This window comes from Echinops telfairi, unplaced genomic scaffold, assembly GCF_000313985.2.
Source record: "Echinops telfairi isolate 266 unplaced genomic scaffold, ASM31398v2 ScPeMD7_7427;HRSCAF=8465, whole genome shotgun sequence".
NCBI lineage: Eukaryota > Metazoa > Chordata > Mammalia > Afrosoricida > Tenrecidae > Echinops > Echinops telfairi.
In genome coordinates, this window is record NW_022111327.1 from 8,507,145 (window position 1) to 8,530,197 (window position 23,053).

The following is a 23,053-nucleotide window of genomic DNA, read 5'->3' on the forward strand; positions in this document are numbered from 1 at the left end:
ATTTGGCCAATGTACTTCTGGCCTTGAGTCCAATCCCACAAGGTTTCAAAATTGTGGGTTCTCAAACACTAAGGTCAGAAGCTTCTTCTAAGTAGAGAATCGAAGAGAATCCATTTATACATTCCCAACAACCCCGCGACACTCACAAAAAAGAGTACTATCAGAAGACAATCAAGGCCTCTGAGTCCCTTGGACCTGTGCCTGGGCTCAGGTTTCACACCATTCCCCACTCCTGAACAGATCACCACACTGGTCATCTCTCCTGTGTCATCAGTTCAAGTCGAGACAGGGTGATTGGTTGTATTTGAACTTTATTGAAATTATGTAAGGCAGTGTGAATCTTCATAGTAGTTACAGAGTTTTTAAAAAGCATAGCAAGAAATGAGTGAGCTTAACAAACTAGAATTCATTTTTTAAAGTGAATGCACAGCAAGCTAGACTAAATGCTATAACTACTTTTTTTTTTGTTATCATGGCTGAAGCGTTGAATAAAATGTTGGTTGAAAAACCGGGGATTGGGGTTTGATTAGTAACAGCTTCATGGAGGAGGTGGCATTCGTGCTGGGCCTAGGAGGGGTAGAATGCTGACAGATGAAGGACTGAGGGAAGAACATTTCAGCTTCACTGACTCTATAGAACAAAATTCTGAAAAACAAGAGGGCAAACAACCCCCCCCCCGCCCCTGGGAAGTGAAACTTCCCAGCAGAGGGAAAAACCTGAGGGGCCTGGGCTGGGACACAAAGTCTCAAGCCCCCAACTGGGCCTTCAGTACCAATGCTCTTCGGTGGCACACGGCAACAGGCTCGTTTGTAAACCTAGCAGCAGCAGCAGGAGGTTTCACATTGCAGTCAGGGGCCATGCTCTCCCTCTCCAGATGGATTCTCTCATGCCTTCAGCATATGACACTCCCTCTTCCTTCCTGTTGCCTACTGACTAGCTGAATGGTAGTTCATGCACGCCCCTGTGCGCACGCTTGAGTGTAGGTGTGTGTGGGTGGGTGAGAGGGAGACCGAGGCTTTGTCTCTCACTGTAGTTTCTTTCATTTTCCCCCCTTCTTATGGCACACAGCTGGCTTCCAATGAACTTGAGCTAAGGCCCAAGCATACTGGCTGCAAACTCGAATCTTTCATCGAACTTCAGCTCTTGACTAAGCACCTAAGAAGCTTCCTCAACATGAAGGTACAACCTATTGTGGGGTGGGGGTGACTTGGGTTAAAACAGGACTACACTTTCTGAAGGTGGTGATACTGGTGGTGGTCAAGATTGTGTAGTGGCAAGGGTTGGGTACTTAGAAGCAGGCTCTGGCTACTCGTAGGCAGGCTGCTGGGAAGTCTGAGGTGTTCAATCAGGAGCTGAGATGTCAGGCTAGACCTGCTTGGCCTTGATCACTCCTCCTTCCTCATCATGCCCTACAGGATAATACAATGGTCATGTGGATGCAGCAAAAACATCTACAGGGTGCCCAAGCCCTTGTTATTGTCCTGCTAGAATCTGACCCCTGGAAGTGCCAGGGATCTTTTGCTTGGTGTTTTGATCTCCAGATAGAACTGTCACCTCCCCCCTGACCAGCTGCTGGAGGTATATAGGTTATGTAGCTACTGATGCTACTGGGATCAGGAGGTATGGGGGTTTGGGGGTTTGGTGGGAGGGCTAATCATAAGAGAGATAAGGTTAATATTTGTGAATTTCTTTCATTCTATAGATTGTAAATCTGAGATACGACTTGGTCCCTGTCAGGAACTCAGGGCCCAGTCGGGATTCTCTAGGATGGTGAATTTAGATTGAGGTGAGATCTTCGCTAGAAATCACTTTGAAGGTGATGTGGCCTTGCTTGACTTTGGCATTTGGCCCCCCTTTCTCACGCAGGTACAGAGACTTCATATCACGGGAGTCATCGGGGTCAGCATCCAGAGTCACCTGGCCCAAGAACTGATCAAAGAATCTTCGTTTGTTCCACACCTGGGGAGACAAGGCAAGACAATGGGGATGAGCAACCTTTTGTGAGATGGGCCTTTGCCCAGCCTCATCGAGGATCTCATGCTGAGCATGGAAAGATCTGTTTAAAAGTCAAGAGACTATCTTGTTTTGCTGATGCCTTTGCCTGAGAGCAGGGCTCTTCAAAGAATATAGATTAAACAAAAGCAGGAGAACAATGAAAATAACTGCCAGACTGCAGTAATCCATCCTGACCTAGCGGCATAAGTGGCATCTGTATTGGCATGCATTTGCCCTCATACGATTTTAGGATATGTGTGTATAAGTGTGTAACCATGAGCATTTGGGTTTCACAAGGCAAGGGAGAAGAGCACATTTATGGTGAAGATTAAGGAAGTCAGTGCCTGTGCCTTATGGCAAATGGCTCTGAGTGCAAACAAACAAACAAAGAAACAAACAAAACAGGAAGATAATCCTTGCTCTGCACTGTAGTCCTCAGTGAGATCCTGGGGATACTTTAGTCAACTGGCCTTGAGGGTCCCCTTTTTGTAGTCTCACCTGGATGATGATAGGGATGTCAGTGGTACGCCTGTAGAAAATGGCCTGGGTGTCAAAAATGGGATGGACAGTATTCTTTTGGACAGGGGAACGGACTTCCTCCTTCCCACACTTGATGATCACATAGGGGTTGACAGCTGAAACAAAGTCATATTGGGCTTCAACACAGTGACGATTAAAGTTCCCTTTCCAGACATGCAAAAGGCTATCTCAGTAAGTCTATTGTGGGACTTTCAGAAGAACACCCTAAGCACCAAAAAATCTAGGGCTACATCTCTTTCCTTTTCCACACCATAAGGAGGGATATTAGGTAGGCTCAACTATACACTCCCTTCTCTGCCACGGTTAACCGCCATCCTTACTGCCCTAGACTGAAATACCATCACATAGAGTCATTTGTTACCCTCTCTTTGAGTCATACACACAAAAAAGGAAACTGCATTTGGCTTTCCCAGACTCCCCCGCAGTTCTTACTTTCGTTGGCATACTTCTTCTCCAGACACTCAGCACTCTGCACAGTGATTTGAGTGATCACCTTCGGGTAACCACGAGCCAGGTTCCAGCAGGACATCTTGGGCATGTCCATAGTCAGTTCCCTGGAACATCCAAAAGAAGACAAATTCTCTGGTGACGAATGCCTGATGAAGAGCTAGGTCTGCCAAAGCCGCCACTGTCGCTGAGAACGGAAGCTGGGGACTGCCCTAGTGGATTCCTCCCGAGACATGCCCTGTGGTTACTGATTAGGTTCTCTTTACCTTTTTTTTTTTTTTTTGCTTTCAGAAGGACCAGCAGAAAAGGATGGGGGTGGGCGTGGGGTGGGGTGGGGCAGAAAGTGACCTAGTCCTCGCAACCTAGTGACAGCGAGGAGTGCCAGCTGTTTCCGAAAATGGTGCGTTAGCCAGAGAACAGAGGGTAAACTCAAGCGAAAGAGCTTGAGTGATAGGCCTGCTCTGCTTTTCTGACAGTTCAGAGCTCAAGTAAGGAATGTCCCTGGATCTCACTTAGAGAAATAGTTACGTCTGACAAGAACCAATGACCCCATTGGGTGTCTGCAGGGGAAGCAAGGTCAGAGAGTGAGAATTAGAGGCTGAGCAGAGCAGAGGGTAGGGGCTTGCGGGGCCGAGCCAATCACCTGAGCTTCACAGGCACTTCCGAGTAGATTCTCAGGAGAAACTCGCTGGTGCGGCCATGCTGGAACATGGTGGGGACAAGCACATAGTTGCCCTTCTTCAGGTACTTGCTCAGAAACACGGTGCGGGTGTCAATATAGGTGGACGTCCCAGCACGCTCCTGGATGTAGTGGTTGTGGAGACGGAATTTGCGGTTCACCTCCACCTGGAAATGAGATAGGATGAAATCCTCCATACAGTTCAAATCAAAAAGTTTTAGTTTGTTTTTTGATGGTTTATGGTGGAAGATCCCAGGCCCTCTGATTTCTTTCTCCACAACCCTCTTTATAATATTCCTCTAAGACCTTGATTTTCCTGGTGTTGCCTGTTTGCCATCCTTCTCTCTGGACCCAGTGCTCATCCTTACCTTGAAGAGCTCAAAGCCGATGATGTAATTGTCAGGTCTTCCCATTCGGCGGTAAGCGCGCAGGTCCTTTTGCTGCAGAGACATGATGACCTTGGGCCCGTCCTCAGGCACGGTGAAGATGTACTAAGGGAAAGAAGTCATGGAAACTCTGAGTCAGCTGGGATTCCAGGGAAGAGAACTACTCTGGGAACCACAGAGACCTGGCTGATTTTTCTAGTCTCTGCTCTGGACCAGACAAGAAGACTTGCCTTGTTCACTGCCTCACTAAGTGCCGATCATGACACTTGCTTCTCCCTCTGGCATTCATTATGTTTGGGGTTGCAGGGTGTGTGTGTGTGTGTGTGTGATTTCATATCTAGAGCTTCCATCCTGAAGAGGGTATATATTTTGTTTCAGTAACTTCCTGGTGTGATCTGATTTTCTTGTCATCACCTCATGTTTTCGAGATGTGTCTTCAAAATATGACTGAAGTCAGAAGCAGGTGGCTGGCTTTACCAAATGAAAATGTATTCTTCTCACAGTGGAAGAGACTAGAAGTCTGTATGCAGTGTGGCAGCACTGGGCACCCTTAGTGGAATTTGCCAAAGAGGGCCAACGTGGGACATGGTTTCTTAGTTCCTGAAGAACTCAGAAGCCGAGAAACAAAAAAGGGCTCAAACCTGGGGATTCTGCAGGAAGGTATCCCGGTTGTTGTAGCATCCCCCAGAGCGGTTCATCAGGGGTTCATCATCCACGGTCCAGCATCCCACCACGGATTCTAGCTGCTTTCGGCCAAAAGTCGGGTTGCTCACATTGCGGCAGACATTCAGCTCATGAAAGTTGCGGCAAAAGTCCTCCAGGCTTATCCTGAACGGGAAAGAGCATGGGGAGAACACAGATGATCATCCATACCTAGTCCTGTCGTTCCACGTAGAAACCCCAATAGCCACCGCGCAGAAGGCCTCTGCTCACCAGAATTCTCCATCATCAGACATGATAAGTCCCAGGGTCTTGCGATCCGTAGAAGTCAGCTGCTGCCATTCTTCAGAACTAAAGTAAAACAAAGAGCAATGGGTTGAGCTGCTGTGCTTTCGCTGACTTTCCACAGTCAACATGGCGTCCAAGGCAACCCATTCATGAGGATTGGGCCCGCTTTATCTCACTTTTGACGTGGTACCTGGCAAGAGCCCACTGGGGTCTCTGAGCATTGAAAAACCCCTCGCGCTCTCTGGAGGGAGGGACTCGGGAGGGCACGGGGCTTGGAGGGGGGGGGGAAGCTGGTGACGTAGAATGCTACTTACATTTCACTCCAAGGGCCACTCCACTCCTGTCTTCCCAAAGGATTCCTCAGGCGAATCATGTACAGCTTCTCAGTACTGAAGACCTCCAACAGTCTGTCTCCCAGACGGAGCTTCCGAATATCAGTCATGATGTAGGTATGGCCCTTCAACAGACCCCAGTCAGTTTCCACTTCCTGTTCCTCCTGAGTGGGAGCCTACGGGCAAAGAAAGCATCCTACATAAGGGCCCAGGACTGGGGCCACTCAGAGCCTCCCTCTCCCTCTTCTGTGTTTGACTTGCCCCAGCATGGTTAATGTTAATCTTCCCTGTGCAGAGGAAAATGCAATCCTGTAAGTAAGTGGACACACAGAAGAGAAGCAAAGAAAACCATGAAGAATCCACACTAGGAATCTTACTTCCATCAGCCGAATTCCAAATGGAGCTCCATTTGTACGTTGATACAAATGTCACTGGAATTTGTTATGGTTCATTCATTCCTTGGGGGAGCAGCTGTGACTTGAACTTGGATCAGAGGCAGGAGGAATCAAGGGGAAGGCCTATTCACCATCAGCTAGGATGGCACATTGCCCACACCCCCAGCCCCCAGATGTAATGCTGTTCCTTCGACTTTCGGGATAAAGCTACGAGTTCTAGTAAAATCTGCCAGGGCCTGATTGGAGTGTGCAGAGAATGGGTATTTCTGGAAGAACACAAACCTCAATGGTGCAGCAAATAAGCCCTCCTTTGGTAAATGTCTTGTACAATTCTTTGAACAGCTTGTACTTCTCCTCCACAAGCTGAGTGTATCGTCCCTTATACATGTCAACAGTTTCAGCCAACGTGCCGGTGAAGTCCGCAATGATATCAGTGGTGGTCAAGCTGTCTATGGCCTCATAGCAGCCCAGCAGCCTGGGAGACAAAAATGCAAGGTTATCTTCCCAAAAGGAATTGTCCAGGTCAGGGACACGATGTTCCCAAGAACTAGAGCAGTGCTTCCCCAGCCTTTACCAGCTGGATTTTCGCTAGATAGAGAATGGAAGTGGTCGGGATTATATCAGAGAACTCTAGCTTAAACTCTGTCGATTCAGGACAGGGCAGGACAAAAAAACCTCCTTTCTACCAGTAGATATTAGATTAGGACCACATTTGACACTGCAATGCCGTGTGATTTGCAGATGAGCTGTGGGAAGGGGCCTGTAGGAGAAGGTGGGGTTTGAATGAAATCCCCCTATGGCTCCTTTTCCCGACAGCCAGTCCTTGGACTCAAGGTCTGAGCTAGGAAAGAATGCGCTCCTAAGGATGGGTGTGCCCTGACCATGGCCTAATACTCATCCTCCCTCCTTACTTTGCATAAGCCTTTTCCAGGAGAGCGTTCCAAAACTCATTCATGGAGGTGGAGAAAGAGAAGACAAGATCTCCATTGATGGTGGGCAGCAGATCATCAATCACCACCTCGGTCCATTCTCCAAAATGCCAGAAACGGAAGCGAAATATTCCAGCATATTTATTTGGTTTTCGAGGGTCCCATTCTTGATCCTTCGCATTGGGGATTGTCTGGGAAAGCAATGAATGTTTCATCAAATGTTATTCACTAAATCATATCCAGGTATTGATACAGTTAAGCGTCTGTCAAATCCACGTGGCAGCAGGAAACACGCCAGATATACCTGGTGTGTGACCACTTTGGGAAGGTCCAGGTAGGGTTTTTTTGTCTATGCCATGGGCATCCCTAATTTTGTTTTGTTAAGGATGCTATTACCGTGCCTGCTCTGAATGCACACAGGAGTACAGAGCATGTCTGAAGACAGCCGGCCAGGAGTTAATCGTTTCAACATACAATATAGCAACTCGATGGTCATGCCATATGTGTAACCATTAAATAAGGCATTTTCCAAGGCCAGACAAATCAAGATATAAGGACTACCGTGCTCCAAGTTTTTAAAGAATTCATGTATTCTTCGTACAATCATTTAAGACATACGCTAAGTGACTTCCTGGCCCCTATCAATGTCATGCCCCAGGAAGTAGAAAGAGTAATATTATGCAGAAATATTGAGTCCATAAAAGATCAATGGAAATGAAGCACAAAACATTGCTAGGAGATTGAAACTGGTTTATATGAAACCGAAATGCTGAACACATGATATTAGTCATTCAACATCCATACATCTGTCAAATGCAAAGATTGCACTCTGGTGTTAATGATGGACTCTAGTTGATAATAATCTATTACTGTTGGTTCATCAATTGTAACACATGTACCCCACGAATGCAAGCTGTTCTTAATGGAAACGTAGAGTGGAGGGGTCAGGGATGTGGGATAGGGGGGACTCCATACACCCTGCACAATGTTTTATGGAAAACCAAATCTGTCAAAAAAATTTCTTAAAAAGAAAAGATGAAATAATATATGTGGCAAAGCAAATAAAGTAAACGATTCCTGGTAGAATCCAGGGGGTATATGAGTCTTCTCAGTAAATTCCTTTGGACACTTTTGTGGTTGTGAAAGTTCCCATAATAAAATGGGAGATGACGTCCCCTAGGTCATGCCTCTGTCTTCAGAAATTAAACCCTCTAGGAGCAGTTTTTTCCCCCAAAGTGATTAATGAAGACAAAAGGATGTAAGCCAAGTGAACTCCACAGGAGGGATAATACCTTTGTCCAGTGCATCTCCTGAACGGCCAAACAGGAAAATGCAGAGATCATTGGCTTGTGCCCCAGTCTTCCTTGGGTCAGCTGATGGTTGCTGATGTTACCCACAATCAGACGGGGATCATCGCAGATGTCCTGTAGATACAATTGCTCATCAGAGTCTGGTAAGAGTGTCTTAAAAGTCACTGAAGGCTGATATAGTCCGCTAAGGCTTCACAGAAGACATAGTGTTTAAAGAGGACTAGAATTAAAATGGAATAAAGGAAGATTTTAGGAAGTTGTGAGGAAATGGGTTATGTGAGGCGATGGCAAGGGAAATGTCAGGAGAAGTAGTTTGGAACCAGGTTGTTGAGGGGATACAGCATGATTGATTGAGAATTGCTGGTGAGGACCCTTAAGTGTAGCTACCATTCAGGTTTGGAAGAATTTTAAAGTAGAGGACCCTGACCGCCATGTTCTCCCCACCCCCAGCCCCCTCTTTGATCAGAATGAGATTTTTCTGGAGTACCTGTGCTTGGGTGATTGAATCTAAAGGCTAATACCTGATGGAGGGGAGCATTAATGCTTTGCCCCACTAGGAAAATGTAAAAGGAAACCTTATACATGAATCCCATGTCTAACAGAAAGCAAAGGCAACAGTGATCTCCATGGCAACCAGGCACTTTCAAATCTTTAGTTAAATATAGGTGGAATCATTAATGGTAGATGATAATAGAAAACTCACAGGAGCACTACAGGCATGGTGCAGGGGGTCTGGGCAGAGAGTTTTTATGTGGGGCGTTTATGTGTGTGTTCTTTCACTGTGCCATTCCCACCATGGGTAGGGAGAGGAGACTCGATAACACAACTCCCATACACTATGATGAGGGCACAATGGAGCCAGATTTGCAAGGTAATCAGAATAGGTTCCACAGTTGTGGTGACACTTGAGTTAAAGCTTTAAGGATGAGTAGGGTTAGACCATTGGACAAAAGAGAGAGATGAAGGCATTAACAGAGACATGCATGGGCCTAGACATAGCAGTATACATGGCACCATCTAATTGAGACAGGATTGTGTGACTCAGACTATTAGTACTTGCAGACTTCAAAGGCAGGGAACAACAATGAAGTCTTGAGTTGATGGAGAAAATCTTATGGAGGCAGCTTTTGGCCAATACCTTGACATTCTGCTTACTCAGAAGAAATAAATCCTATTCTCAAATGGAAAGAAAATCTAGACATATCTCCTTTTGAGAAATTGCTAAATCAAGACAGCTATATTTTCCTGTTTCTCAAATATCTCTTTCCTTTTTAACAAAGATAATTCTCTTTGGTGAAGGGTCTTGGTCTACAGAATGAAACATTCCACGTAGTCTTTAAAAGCCAAAATAACTTTGGAAAGGAATAGGCATTCGGGGCAGGGACAAGTCCAGACTGGAGATTAATTGGACATACCTCTGCCAAAAGGCCTTGGTTAGGTGAATTGTCAGCTTTGGCTTTTCTGCTCTTTTTTTTTTAAAAAATTAAGCTGAATGTCTGGTGTCTCATTGCTACATTGTGTCTTAGGAGAAAACGGTAAATCCTTTTAAGGGCTGAGAATGAATGGCTTTTTAACGTACTTACGGAACATAAACAGGTTGAGCTGGGTGTGTTCAATTCTGATATTCTTGCTCTTCTCGTGGTTCCTTTGCCCTTTCTAAGATCCTAAGCACCATTTGTCCTCCCTAGGCCAGCGTGTTACCATTCTACTGAGAACAAGATGTAAGGCTATATGGTAATTTCTTGGACCTGGATGATGCATAGCATCATTTCCAAGCATGGAAAAACAATAAAGCAGACATTGGATATGTTAAAAATTTGGCTTTTAGATGATGGAGGTACATTATTTGCTGGTTTTATGTAAAGTTATTAGTGGTTGGGGTTACAATGCAGTGTCTTGTATTTTCTACAAGGTTTTAATTTCCCAGCAGGGACCTAGGCTTAGCCAACACTTGGGCATGCATGCCAGCTTCTATTCAAGACATAAAAGTTCACATAAATGAGCAAAAAGATATTTTTAAAAAATTCAAATCCAGGAACTACATTTTATTCTCCTGTGGCCCTCAGCTGGATATGATTTTGTTATGTGTGTACAGGTGTGTTTGTATCTGGGGGGCGGAGGGCAGGGGGAGACTATACATTTGCATACAATCTCATTTTAATCCCTCACTCCTTATAGACAGTGGCTTCTTAACACTGAGTTTCAATTGTCACCAATTCGGTGCTAAGAATGTCAAAGCTAGAAGGAATCCTAGGCGATTATGTATGAGAAAGTGCGTTTTCCAGATGAAGACATGCAGGCTCAGAGAGGATAGGTAACTTACCTTTGGTCTCCTAACTCGTTAGTTGGAGATCTAACACTCAAATGTTAGATTCTGCAGGACCTTATAGAGCTCAAGACACCTCAGGACCCCATCTGCTCCACCCCCTTCAGTCTTTAGGCTTATCCATGACCACTGCACACATCACGATGCTCTCCAAGGAAGGAGATGTTGCCCTCTCTCTCAGTGTTTCATGCTGCTTTACTTTAACAGTCCCCTAAGAGCTCTCCACCTGTCTAGAATGCGTACTTAAGCCATCTGCTAGTTTACCCCTCTCCCCTAACTATCTTTACGCGGTTGTAATCTTCTCAGTTTTTATTCACTAAAGAGATATCCACTCCATCATGTGAACTATGGGAGACAAGCCCTTATTAAACTACATCGTCTACTCCCTGAATCAATAAAGGCATGAGAAGAGCAGAAAGCAGCCAAGGAGGTAGAAAGTGTAAAGGGTAGAAAGTGTAAAGGGTAAGGAATCAATGAAAACCGAACAGCCCAATGGACTTTTCAGTGACACATTTTGGAAAGAATAAAAGGGATGTTCTCAGTGACTTTCCCCTAGTTCCGGACACACTGGGTGTCCTCCTCTTGGGGATAAGGCAGCCAGGCTGGAACAATATTTCTGTTACTCAAAGCGGAGCCTCAGAGCCAGATGGGACATTTCAGTGGGAGCTCTGCTGGAGTGAGGGTGGGGAAGAGGTCACAGCTCACAGATTCACATATTTGGGTGGCTTGGGGAGGGAGGGGAGATGCTGAGCCCCTAATGGCTACCAGCTGTGTTGGCAAAGTCGAATTTATCCTTGAACTGGGCTGTTTGTCAAGGAGAAATCATTTCTTGGGGAGCACACAACTAAGAAGTTGAGCACCAAGAGCAGAGCCAGGAACGGTCCATCCTGTCCCCACCCCCCAGCCTTTATCCTAAGCCAAAGCCTTTGATGAGCAAAGCAAAGCAGCTTTTCTAGGAAGCAGGTTCTCTTCACTGGGCTGTGAAGGAACCCTCTCGATGGCTTCACCTACTTTGCCTAACCAGAGTTCTTTGAGGCTAAACCTCACGAGCCAAGGTAAAAGAAAACAGAAAAGCCACACAGAAAGCAGCAAGCAAAAGGATTGGGGGCACTTTCAAAAGGACCATGTGCAGTCTAGCACTCTGGAGGACCTGGGAGTGTGGCCACCCACCAATGAGGACAGTCCTGCAGTGGGTGCATTATGACTCAGTCCAGCGTTCTTAGAAGGTCCAGCCCCAAATGTGCACAAAACTGTCATCTGTGACCAGAGGGTTTTGTGATAGTTAGCCCAAGTGATGATGGCCTCATCTTTACAAAACTGAATCATCACCAAATGGAGCATTTAAAAATGAACTTGGAGGTGGGGGTGGGTGTCAGGTACCAGTGTTCAACCAGCCTCCTATAGACTCCATTTTCCCAGATGGGGAATTTCCCTTTTTCTTATCATCAAGAAAAGACTTTCTTCCTTCCTAAGCTCCCCAAGGAAAGCTTAGTATGAAGCTGGGGAATAAGATCCATTGGCTCTCTTCAACCCGATTTCCACTCCCAACCTAGACATTCAAGTGACTACGTACTTTTCCTCTCCTTGGAAGCTTCAGACTTCTGCCAGGAGACTCCAGGTGTAAAGCCCAAACTGCTTGGTTAGGTGAGAATTCATATATTGATGCACTGGCATACAATTCACCAGTAAAACAATACACACTGATACATGCTGTGACATGGATGTCCTTTGAAAACATTATGCTAAAGGAAAGAAGCCCATCACAAAAGGCCACATGTTGGATAATTACATGTATAGGCAAAATCCAGACTAGGCAAACTCATCGATAGGAAGCCAATTGGTGGTTGGAAGGACTGAAGGTAGGGAGAGTGGTATGTGACTGCTGATGGGCATGGTTTCATTTGGGGAGGAGCAAAATGTTCTAAAAGGCAAAAGCTTTTCAACATGGGAGGGGAAACGGCCAGCAAACACCAGGTTTAATGGTGCTTCTTTGCTTGTGGAGACTTCCGCTAACAGGCCTGGTTGAGGGTGAGACTCCGTGGCATACTGAGGGGGCAGGATGTCTGGGATCTTCCCTGAAAAGTAGAATCGCAGGCCTGCCAATGAGACTAACGAAGCCCAAGACCCAGCTAGTCTTCCTGAGCCAATTCAGAGGCCCACACTGTCTCTCAGCTTTCCTGACGGAAGGCCAGAGAACTTTGACGTGGTTTTTGACCACAGCCTTGGCCTCCGCTCTGGCTGGAAAGACATCCACGGTTTGTTGAGGAGGCTCAGCTGGTGGTCCAGAACCTTAGATTTCGCCCCCTCTTGCTCTCCACAAGAGGCCCCTTCCCCGACCACTCCAATCCACATGCATCTTTCCTTCTTGAAAACCCTACAAAATGTACTGTCTGTATGCTGAAAATAGCACTTCTTTTTAATCTGGCATTAATTTATTATGGAGCTCTTGAAAGCTCAATATGAATATCTCCAACTAGAATGGGAGGGCCTCACCACAGGGCTCTAAGTGTTACAGGTCTGTCTGTATCTGGCACAGAGGCTTGCATAGAGTACTCACTGTGGTTGAATCAATTCCGACTTATAGTGACCCTATAGAAGAGCAGAGCTGATCCATAAGGTTTCCAAGACTATAAATCTTTAAGGAGGAAGACAATCTCATCTTCCTCCCTTAGTGCAACTGGTGGGTTTGAACGGCAGACCTTGTGGTTAGTCGCCAAACCCTTAACCTATGATGCAACCAGGGCACCTTGGCATAGACCAAGCTCTCAATAAATATTTCTTTAGACACTCCCTTTTGGCTTCCTAAGACGAAGCTTACAGGATGTTCGCAAAAGGAATACAATCAGTCAATTAATGGATGTGCAGCTCAGTGAGGCAAAACCTGAACCTGGTTGCAGAGGAAGCTATATATTGTAGCCACACATAGTGATGCCAACATCTCCTTCTCCCAGAAATGGCAACATGATAGAGGGAAGAGGTGTGTGGCCTGGGAGGCAACCATGGGCTCAAAATAATTGTGATCAACGTCAGTTTTAAAATAATAATTTGCTAAGTTCTCACCAAAAAGGGTGAGATGAAATAATGCATAGACAACGTCTCAGAAGCTTGGCCTGAGTAGGCAGGCAGCAAAGGCAGACTCTCCATCCCTGATCCCAGAGGGTCCCTATGAGTCCAAATGGATTCAATGACAGTGAGGGAGGGAGGCCCGTCCACCCTCTTTCGGACACTCCCTCACCCTGGAGGGTGGACTGTTTTCCTGAGACAAAATGGACGATTGCCATGGTTATTAAGTTTTTCCTTTCCCGCTCATCCATCTAAGATCCAGTCCACATAGTTTGGAAGGTGAAGGCAAAGGACAAAGGCTTGAGCCAAGACAGACGGGGAAGGATGTGTCTAAAGATTGGCCAGTACAGGATGCACTGTTGGCTTGGCTCGCATCTGGAGAATGGCTTCGTGTTGGCTTGCAATTTTGCCGCCCACAGCATCTCATCTCCTCCTGGACCTCACTCTCTCAACCCCGCCCCCTCCTGTGTATTCAACCTCTTCTTCTTTACTGGCTACTCCCTAGTCTATACATATGTTCAAGTCTTTCCCCCCTAAAAACTCCCTTAATTCCTGCCTCCCCTTTAGCTACTTTTGCCCTGTTGACCTGTCCTTCATATCCAAGAACCTGATCACCCTTCATTATCATCACCCATTTATTCATAAGAGTGGCACAAAGGCAACAAATCTTTATTTGCTCAGTGGATTTCTGATAAGAAGGGAAAAAAGCCTTAGCCAATCTGCACACTCGATTAGTGGCTAATGAATTCTGCTCATGTTTCCCAGATTTTTATTGCAGGTCAGCAAAAGTGAGCTCCAGGGATATCACCAATTGAAGCCACAGGAAAGGCAGGAGGAGAAGAATTGTCCTTATGATGGAGAGGACTTCCCCAAGATTAATTATCTCAATGGCGATCGTTCTGTAAGGGACATACTTGAGGTTCAGGCTTTGGCATAGAAGACAGAAGTACCCTGGCACCCCCTGGTGGTAACCCACTTAAATAGCTTTGAACCTCCATTTAGGAGCAGAAACTGTGGGACTGCAAGTAGAGTGCTGTTTGTCATTGGGAAAGGCGAGCCTGTAGCTGGGGGTGTGAGGACGTTTCATAATGTTGCTGTCGTTGGAAGCTGTAGCGTGGATTCCAACACGTAGCAATCCTATAGGACAGGGTAGAACTGCCCCCGTGCGTTTCCAAGACTGTACTCTTTGCGGGAGTAGAAAGCCCCTTCTTTCTCCCACCCTATGGGGTAGAGTAGGGTTTTCTAAGTTATCATCTTTAGCGAGACCTAAAGTAACTAACTGCATTCTGCTTGAACTGCACTTGGGCCGTGCTGGGAGGACACAGGTATACAAAGAACAGCAAAGACATTCCACTCCCATAATGCAAACTCCACCTTGTGTCTGTGGAGTCCATTTCATTTGTGCTCCAAGCCTCACTCTTTTGGGAGTTTTTCCTCACTGGTCTGAGATGATCTTGGCATTGCTCTGATAGGCAACTCTTCAACTGTTGCTCTTCAAGTTGCCTTATTTATGCGAGTGAATCACCAAAAGAAAACAAGTATGATCTATCTTCCTTTACTTCTTTTTGTGTGCTGGTGGTCGTGGCGGTAGTCTATTTTCATTACTCAATCTGCTCAATTTTGACTCAAATGGATAACTCCTCAAGCCAGAGCCCAGCTGTGGAGCCCCCCCTGCATGAAACTCTCCCGGTACAGTTGTCTCCCACAGTGGTCGAGACACCAAGAAGTGAAACAGCAGGACAAGTAGAGTTCTGATGAGGGGCTCAACAGGGAAATCGAACGTGGAAAGTTACCTGGGGACGTTTCCACACCACCTTCCCAGGAAGCAGTCGATTGAAGAAAAGAGAGTCATCCTCAGGCAGAAAGGTGGAGTCACAGAAGAGTCTGCCATCCCGCAGGCACGCCTGCTTCAAGGCCTTGTAGTTCTGGTGCTTGAAGAGCTTCATCGGAGGACCCATCGTATCCAGGTATGCCTAGACTGAGGGGGGGGTGTGAAAAAGTTGTTTTATTGGAAGAAGACATGCTATGATTTTATCAGGATGACCAGTGATTCGACAAATGTCAGTCATTCTAGTAACATCTTTCTAAAGATGGGCTCTTTAACTTGATTTTAAAGTTAAAATACCCCATTATTTTATAACCCATTCTCCGGGGTAGAAAATTCTGGGCTCTGCAACTAATTCCTTACAAGATGACTTGCACCTTTTTGGAGTGCCTCAATTTCTTCACATCTACCACGAAGGTCATGTTTGAAAAACATCTCCAACTCACAGCTCCTAATTCCTAGCTACCCCACAGGACAGAGTAGAACTGCCCCTGCGGGCTTCTGAGACGGTAACTCCTTACAGGAGTAGGACATTTCATCTTTCTCCCAAGAAGCCACTAATGCTTTCAAACTGCTAACCTTGTGGTTAGCAGCCCAACATGTAACTCACGATGCCTGCATCATCTCAATGGGAAAAAAATTTTTGAAATGTGCAGCTTGCTAGTAAACAGAGTCCTTGTAATTTAAAAGGCACTCTTCCATTTAACACTGACGGGCAGGGTGTCGGGAGGTCAAGGTATACACAGAACAATGCAAAATTTGAAGATAAAGAGGAAAATCACTTTACTCTATCCAGAATAGATTGGTGTTCTGGAAGTCCACACACTTTGTACATGAGGGGGAAAGCAATCCCTTTCAATAATAATAATTAAAAAGCTTTAAGAAAAAAAAAACCCTACAACCCTTTAACACAATTCCTTCTCCTTCATCATTCAAAGAGCTTTGCATCTTTGTGTGATCGGCCGTAAAGGCTAATGGATGAAGCGCAGTTCAGCAGATGGCCCCCAAAAACAAGGAAAGAAAGAAAGATTGTATGAGTCTTTCTTCTTCAAAGTCTAATGTCCAACCATTTGCCCACAAGGAAAAGCAGGCTCTGCAATTCAATTATATTAATTTGGTGGACGATGGAGTTTTGTCCGATGGCAATACACTATTGCTTTCTTTTCTTAAAAGCGAGAGAGAAAAGAGGAGCTGATACCAAGGGCTCCAATAGAAAGTAAGTGTTTAGAAACTAGTGATGGCAACATATGTACAAATATGCTTGATACAATTGTTGTATGGATTGTTATAAGACCTGTAAGAGCCCCCAATAATATTATCTTAATTTTTTTAATTTAAAAAAGCGAGAGAAAATGAAAGTCTCACATGGTTAAACAGAGAATATAGTGGCTCTTCAGCAAATTTTATCAGTGTCCCACACGCAAACACTTGGAACAATTGTTTTTTCTATAAGGACATTTTGAAAGGCAACTTTGATTTTAAATAGCTTTGGGGTGATACGTGGCTTTTCAATGCCTTTTGCTTGAATCACAAAGGTAGATGTGTAATGATTTTAATGATCTCCTCTTGACAATCAATAGTAAAGAAGAGGGACCTGTGACATTTTCATGCCATCAATGATTTAACAAACATACTTTAGGCACAAATGTATTTATAGTCCCAGGCCAGGAAGATCATATGTTTCTGTTGAAACAACAATTTTGACTCAATATTGCAGAGTATCTGCTCAAAACTGCATGAGATTAAAAATGACAAGAAGAACTTGACGAAATTAGCACATGAAAGGCTGATTATCTGTGTCAGCAAACCAAGTGCACGGCCAGCGGAAAGAGCAGAGATCTAATAAAGAGGCAGTCACTATTTCATATAAGGTGAATTATTCATCAGACCTCTCTATTAGCTCATTTCATTCCCTTTCAGTATATTACATTGAAATGTTTTATGGGCCAAGGGATGTCCACATTGGAACATCATGAGCTATTTTAATTCGGTGTTATTTGCAATTTAACAATCTATGTTAACCAACTTACTCTTGTCCTGAATCTCTGGTCTGACTCTAGCCTTATTTATTGATAGTTGCTTTTCAAAGTGAGGGTTGTGGGGCACGACAAAACAACCCATATTCCTTCAGTCATTGACTTCAGAACTACTCCGACGGTTTAAATATTCAAGTGTATTTCACTGTCTTTGAAAGCATCTGGTTGTTGTTGTTAGCTGCCATCGGGTTAACTGCAACTCCCAGTACCACTTGTGACAGAGTAGAACTGCCTCATAGGGTTTTCAAAGCTATACTCTTTATGGGAGCAGATTGCTAGGTTGTTCTCCCATGGAGCCACTAGGTGGGTTCGACCCGGCAACCTTTTGGTTGGCAGATGAGCATGACCAGGACCCCAGGACCCGATTGGTGGCCCAGGCTCCTTTCACTGAACCCCAATATTCCTTGATGTTCAAGTTTCTAACAAACATTACGGCAGCTGGAGCATTTCCTAGAAGTCTTGGATTGCTGGAGACTGGGGGCTGTAATGAGGGACAGTCTGAGACAATTAGCACATTGACTTTGCCAGAATCTCCTAGTTTCTGCCTCTTCTGGCTAAATGGGCATTTCCTGTCCTTGAAAGGGCCTGCTACCCCCAGCAGCCTCTCTGGGACTCAGTCAAACAGCAGACAGGAGTCTGCAGAGGAAATCCCTGTTATAAAGAGGGCTTGTCAACAGGCAGAAAAGACACCAATTGAAAAGGAAAACAGATTTGAGTTTAAAAACCTGTATGTTCCAAGGAGATTCTTTCAGAAATAATAAATCGAGAATAGGATGCTATCAACCTGAACATTGAGATGCTTTCATGAGGGTACAAGCCCTTGTGGGTTTCTGAGGCTGTAAATCTTTCCCAGAACAGACAGCCCCATTTTGGAACTGCCAACCTTGAAGTAAGCATCTGCTTACCCAAGGAAACGGTAAGTGAATAGTATTTTGAACAAGAATGTCAGAATTCCACTGGAAGCCGTCCATCTTCAGTTTTTCTCCCTCTGACTACCTGGCATAGAGCCAAGCACACAGACCATTGTTCAGGAATAGTTGTTACATTGATGGATGGCTTTTGTAAAAGATTAATGTTTTGGTTAAGCGCTCAGTTGCTACTCAAAGGGTGGCCATTTAAACCCACAAGCCACTCTGCTGCACAAAAGATTGAGTAATCTGATCCCCTGTGGGGCAGTTCTACTCCATTGTGTAGGGTTTCCATAAGTTGGAATTTGACTCAGTAGCCCCCAACAGGACACTTTGCTTTTGAACACGTTCTCTCCCGGCAGTCGTCCTCAGTAGCTACTCTCTGTCCTTCATTTTATATCTGCAGACTTGGCAGATCAGAGAAGGGTATGTAGATACTGGCAGAGCAAACTCACACCTAGAGTTTGCCGGTTTGGGGGTGCTGTCTATCCTACCGGAGTTCTCCTTTTGGCCACTTCCTTCTTAAAGAAGGAATTTTTGTTTAAACTCAAATGAGGAAAACCCTCCAAAGTAAACACTACACACACCTCGGAGGCATTCTGCCTAGGATGTTCTACCGGTTGGCATTGAAAGGATTTTTCAATGGCTTGATGGCCGTGGAAGAATGTAGACCCATGGTGTCGGAGGGCTCATTGGTTAGCTCTCAGAAAACCCTTGGAAACTGAGGAATTTATAAGTTGGGCACGTCATGAACAACTCACCTGGTCAGAGCATACGGAGAAGTGAAGGCCCCTTCTTCACCGTCCTACTGCACTCAGCAGTGAGAGGAAGGGGGGAAGATGTAAGTTTAAAGACTAGGTCTTATGCCCCTCAGCCATAGCTTGTGGCCTACGTGGTTAGCTGAGGCAGACCCTGGGGGTGAACACTGCCTTGGGCAGCATCATTTCAACTGGAGCTCAACTGCCTGGAAAAATTCCGGAAGAAGGTCACATAGACCTGGGAAAGGGAAAGGGCAGGTCCAGAGTTGGGCAAGTTGGGAATTGCCAAGGGAAAATGAGGGAGCCTGCCATGTCAGGAAGCAAGGCTGCCATTAGGGGTGAGAAGCTTTTGCTGCTTCCTGGATTGTAAAACTTGGGGAGATCTAGGCAAATTCTTCAGAGAAAAATCACTGGCTTCTTTAGCCCTACGGTCAGCCTTAGGGTAGAAACCAGCTTTTGCACTTAAAACACGCACACCAAAAAAAAAAATGCAACCTGATCTGATAAAGAAAATCCCGTCTGTGGGGAGAGTGGGAGGGGACACTAAGGAGTTTCTGGAGGAGGAAGGAGGGAGCATGGCTCTGGAGCCATTGTTTCTCCCTTCCCTCAGCCCCCCCCCCCCTTGTTAAAGGCTTGGAGTAGACTCCGAGATGAAGGCGATTTTAGTTGGATGAGCACATTGACCCAACACTGTCAATGTAGCACAAACTGCTTCCCTATCCCCACACCTGAGGGTGGGGTGGGGTGAGAAATGGAGCTTGAAGAATTTAGCATCAATATTCCACACAGGGAACAGTGTTTCCGTATCTACACAAGCAGAGCCGTATCTTACATGTCACCCATCTACCAGGGGACATAGGGCTGTTCAGAGTCTCTGAAAGGAACCACAAAAACCCTTCCAGATCTCACCTTTGGCCTTATATGGGATTTTCCTCCTGAGCTCAGAGAGGGTTCTTTTCAAGGACATTCAAAGACAAAAATGGCCACAACCAGCGCGCACCCCCCCCCATCTAATTTTCTTTAATTCCACTGCTGAAGAATTCTATATGAAAACCCAAGCAAATCAACAATCAGACAAACAAACTAAAAAACCCCAACAAGCAATTGAGAAACACAAATAGAACACAGAGCGGAGATGGAGGATCAAGTCCCCGACGCCACCATTTTGTGTTGCTAACATCTCCATTTCCTCAGAAGCACATGGGAAGTAGGGTGACTTCCTTGGCTACCTCACAGTGTTATTGGGAAAAGCGAATGGAGTGAAATCTGTGAGTGTAATTTTTTTCCAACCTGTTACCAACAAAGGCATTTTGGAGCAAGACTATTAGGAAATGCTGTTTTCTTGGCATTTAGTAAATTCAGTAAATATCTCTTCCGTCCTTTGTGGAAACCATGTCAATGATCTCAAAAAAGACACACCAACATTTAACAGCAAATACTAATGGCCCTTCCACCAATCTCTGTTGTTTGTAAGGGTCCCCAATCTTTTCAGAGCGCAGGGGCCAAGCTGTTGGGTGGGTTTGAATCGCCAACCTTTTGGTTAGCAGCTGAGTGCGGAACTCGTGCGCCACTAGGGGTCCTCTCTCATAACCCCTCCCTGTTCCATTTCTCCTTTGCCAACGTGGTGGTGGTGCTCTTTACCCGATTCTCCTCTCCGCTACCCCCCTCCCCGCTTTGGCTGGATGCGCTTATCATATGAGTCTTATTTTACAGCCTCATTTTCATAGACGGTTAGGCTACAAGAACACTTTGAAATCACTTCGCCCAACTTCACTATTTTGCAGAGACGTAAAGGAATTTGGCTGAGGTTCCAGGGCTACTGAGCTGACACTCTGCTATAAGTCAGATCGCCTCTTTTCACTACAATTTTTACACAGGGAGGAGGGGCGGGGGTGGGGGTGGGCATGAACACACACGGTTGCAACACGGTGTTGGTTAAAAAACAAAACAAAACCTCGGTGCCCTCTTCCTACAAGCATGCACTTAGGCGTTTGAGTTTTTAAATCACAAGCTGTCAGAAGGTGAGATGAGTTCAAATCAAGGCTAATCAAAGAAACACTGTTTGGGGGTGGGTGTCACAAAAGGGCTTGTTTTCCTGCTTTTGATTTAGGAATGGAAAACTCTCAAGGATAAGGACAGTCGGCTTTTTAACCTCTTCTAGACCACTCAAGTGCTTAGGTTCTTAAGGGTGGTTTTTTTTTTTTTTGGTGTGTGGGGGGCTTGTATTTTTCTTAGCCTGCTGGGAACTCTAAGAACAAATAAAGGAGGTTATTCAAATCCAAAGTATGCGGCTGGGGACAAGTTAAAAAAAAAACCTGCCAAAGAAATATCGGTCCCCACAGGCAGCCCTTTGTGGAATTAAGTGACTGGCTGCTCACCAACAGAAAGGTCTGCTGTTCGAACCCTCCCAGGGGCTCCCAGGCAGAAAAGACCCCACCAGTTGTTCCTGGAAAGAGGTACCGCTTCCGAGGACTGTCCTACAAGCTCTCTAGAAGTTAGCGCGGGCTCCACCAGGCACCCTGCAATGTTAATTTCACCACAAAGATGAGCATATGTGACATTGGGCAAATCGCCTACAACCAGAATTACCAACCCCAGTGGCTTTTAGGACAGCAAGAATGTGTTGAAATTTCTCAGGCACTTTTCATCCACTTTCAGAGTCCCAATTCCCTTGTTTTCTATCCCCGCCGCCCGACAGTGCGGGTCCAGCAACAAGCCCGTTAGCCCGCTGCCCCAGCAGCAAAGCAAAGTTTCAACCCAGGGAGGATCCCAGGAGAAAACCTGTCTAGGGGCAAAAAGGAAAGAACCAAGGGCAACCTGTTACCCCTCCCCTATTTGTGCGGAGCAGGAGCCCGGGGCACGGGGGGCGGGGCGCAGCCGCCACTGCCGCTCTCGCAGGGGTACTGGGGCGACGGACACAGGGGGGTTCGATGATTTGGCCCTGGTTTCGGTCATTTGTCCACAACTGCGGGAGAGCGGGAACGGGACTGAAGCCCCTGAGTCTTCGGCGGGCGCTGCCCCGGCTCCTCTGGGGTGCTCTTCACTTACCAGGTATTTCGAGTCGAAAATGAAAAGAGAAAAGAAACAAATCTAACCCGATGACCAAACCCCGCAAAACGAAACAACCCCCACCACAACCGAACCTACAACCCCCAAACCTCGAGGCTGGACAAACCGTCCCCCCGGACTTGGATTCTTGAAATTTCCCCTGTGCTTTCACGTACATACATTCGATCGAGAGAAAGCATCCAAGTCCCGCTAGCTGGAGCGTTTGAGTAACTGGAACATTCGAGTTTCTTCACCTTCTTGGTGAGCCAGCAAAGAAAACTTGAGGAAAAGTTTGGGGGCTGCCTCGTCTACTTACCTGACCTATTGAGGAGCTGCCTCGCTGCTGCCGCTGCCGCTGCCGCTGCCGCTGCTGCCGCCGCTGCTGTTACTGCTTCTCTTGGCCAGGTAACCCTCACCAAGACCCGCCAGCAACTGCTGCTGAACAAAGATTCAGGCTTTCTTAACCTGAAAACTATTTGGGCGGTACCAATCTCCGCTCACAGGGGGAGGTGCCTGCCGCAACTTCAGGAGCCTTTGTCCCGCCCCGCACTCAGATCCTGACCCTGAGTCGTGAGGAAAAGCTGGAAGGCGCTTCTGCCAGATGTGCAGACGGGATGCCCACCCCAGACCCACCCACCAGCAAATTGAAAAGCCCAGGAAACCACATTTGAAAGCTTTTTTCCCCTCTTTTGCCCTGTTCTAAAGTGAAGTAAGAGTTGCAAGGAGAGGGTCTTCTAGCCTGGGGGCTGGTCTGTCTCTGAGCTCACAGTGCAGATGTGAACATTACTCAAGAGAGGCAGCAGAGAGAGAGAGAAAATCTCAACGTGCTAGCAAAGTTCTCTTGGGCTAGGCTGCAGACATGGCCGCTGTGCACACAGCTCTGCCTACGGTGGAGCGAATGAAAGAGGAGCTAATGAGGGGCAGGGAAGAAAAGGTCACTGCGTGAAGTTAGCAGGTTATATCTGGCTAAGGAACCGCTGCTGAGAAAAGTGCATGGAATTTATTTCTGTGGCAGCCAGGAGAAGCCTAATTTCTAGCAAGGAGGTTGTGGGGATTCTTGACGGTGTTAAGTGCAAAGCAGAGCAAATAGCCATGTTTGCTCTGCAAGGCCAACCAGGGACTGGGGGG

At 46.1% G+C, this 23,053-nt stretch overlaps 1 protein-coding gene across 1 annotated transcript; it reads right to left on the bottom strand.

Moving 5' to 3' along the window:
• Nucleotides 1–294: 294 nt before the first annotated feature.
• Nucleotides 295–22,325, bottom strand: CAPN6 (calpain 6). The gene is made up of 13 exons (XM_045298570.1): nucleotides 22,242–22,325; nucleotides 15,144–15,328; nucleotides 7,944–8,075; nucleotides 6,634–6,842; nucleotides 6,005–6,197; nucleotides 5,310–5,503; nucleotides 4,981–5,058; nucleotides 4,689–4,875; nucleotides 4,030–4,152; nucleotides 3,626–3,828; nucleotides 2,968–3,089; nucleotides 2,494–2,630; nucleotides 295–1,959 (listed from the first exon to the last, which is right to left on the bottom strand). Exons 2-13 carry the CDS (start codon nucleotides 15,306–15,308, stop codon nucleotides 1,777–1,779), a joined length of 1,926 nt encoding a protein of 641 aa, XP_045154505.1. The 5' UTR covers nucleotides 15,309–15,328; nucleotides 22,242–22,325; the 3' UTR covers nucleotides 295–1,776.
• Between the last annotated feature and the right edge of the window lie 728 nt (nucleotides 22,326–23,053).

Bases quoted from the DNA above. Each gene is read 5' to 3' on its own strand.
- CAPN6 (XM_045298570.1), bottom strand. From the start codon at position 15,308: ATGGGTCCTCCGATGAAGCTCTTCAAGCACCAGAACTACAAGGCCTTG. The intron at 8,076-15,143 runs GTAACTTTCCAC...TTGTATCTACAG, and splicing joins TGGTGTGGAAACGTCCCCAG to GACATCTGCGATGATCCCCG. The intron at 1,960-2,493 runs GTGAGACTACAA...TTGTCTCCCCAG, and splicing joins ACATCCCTATCATCATCCAG to GTGTGGAACAAACGAAGATT.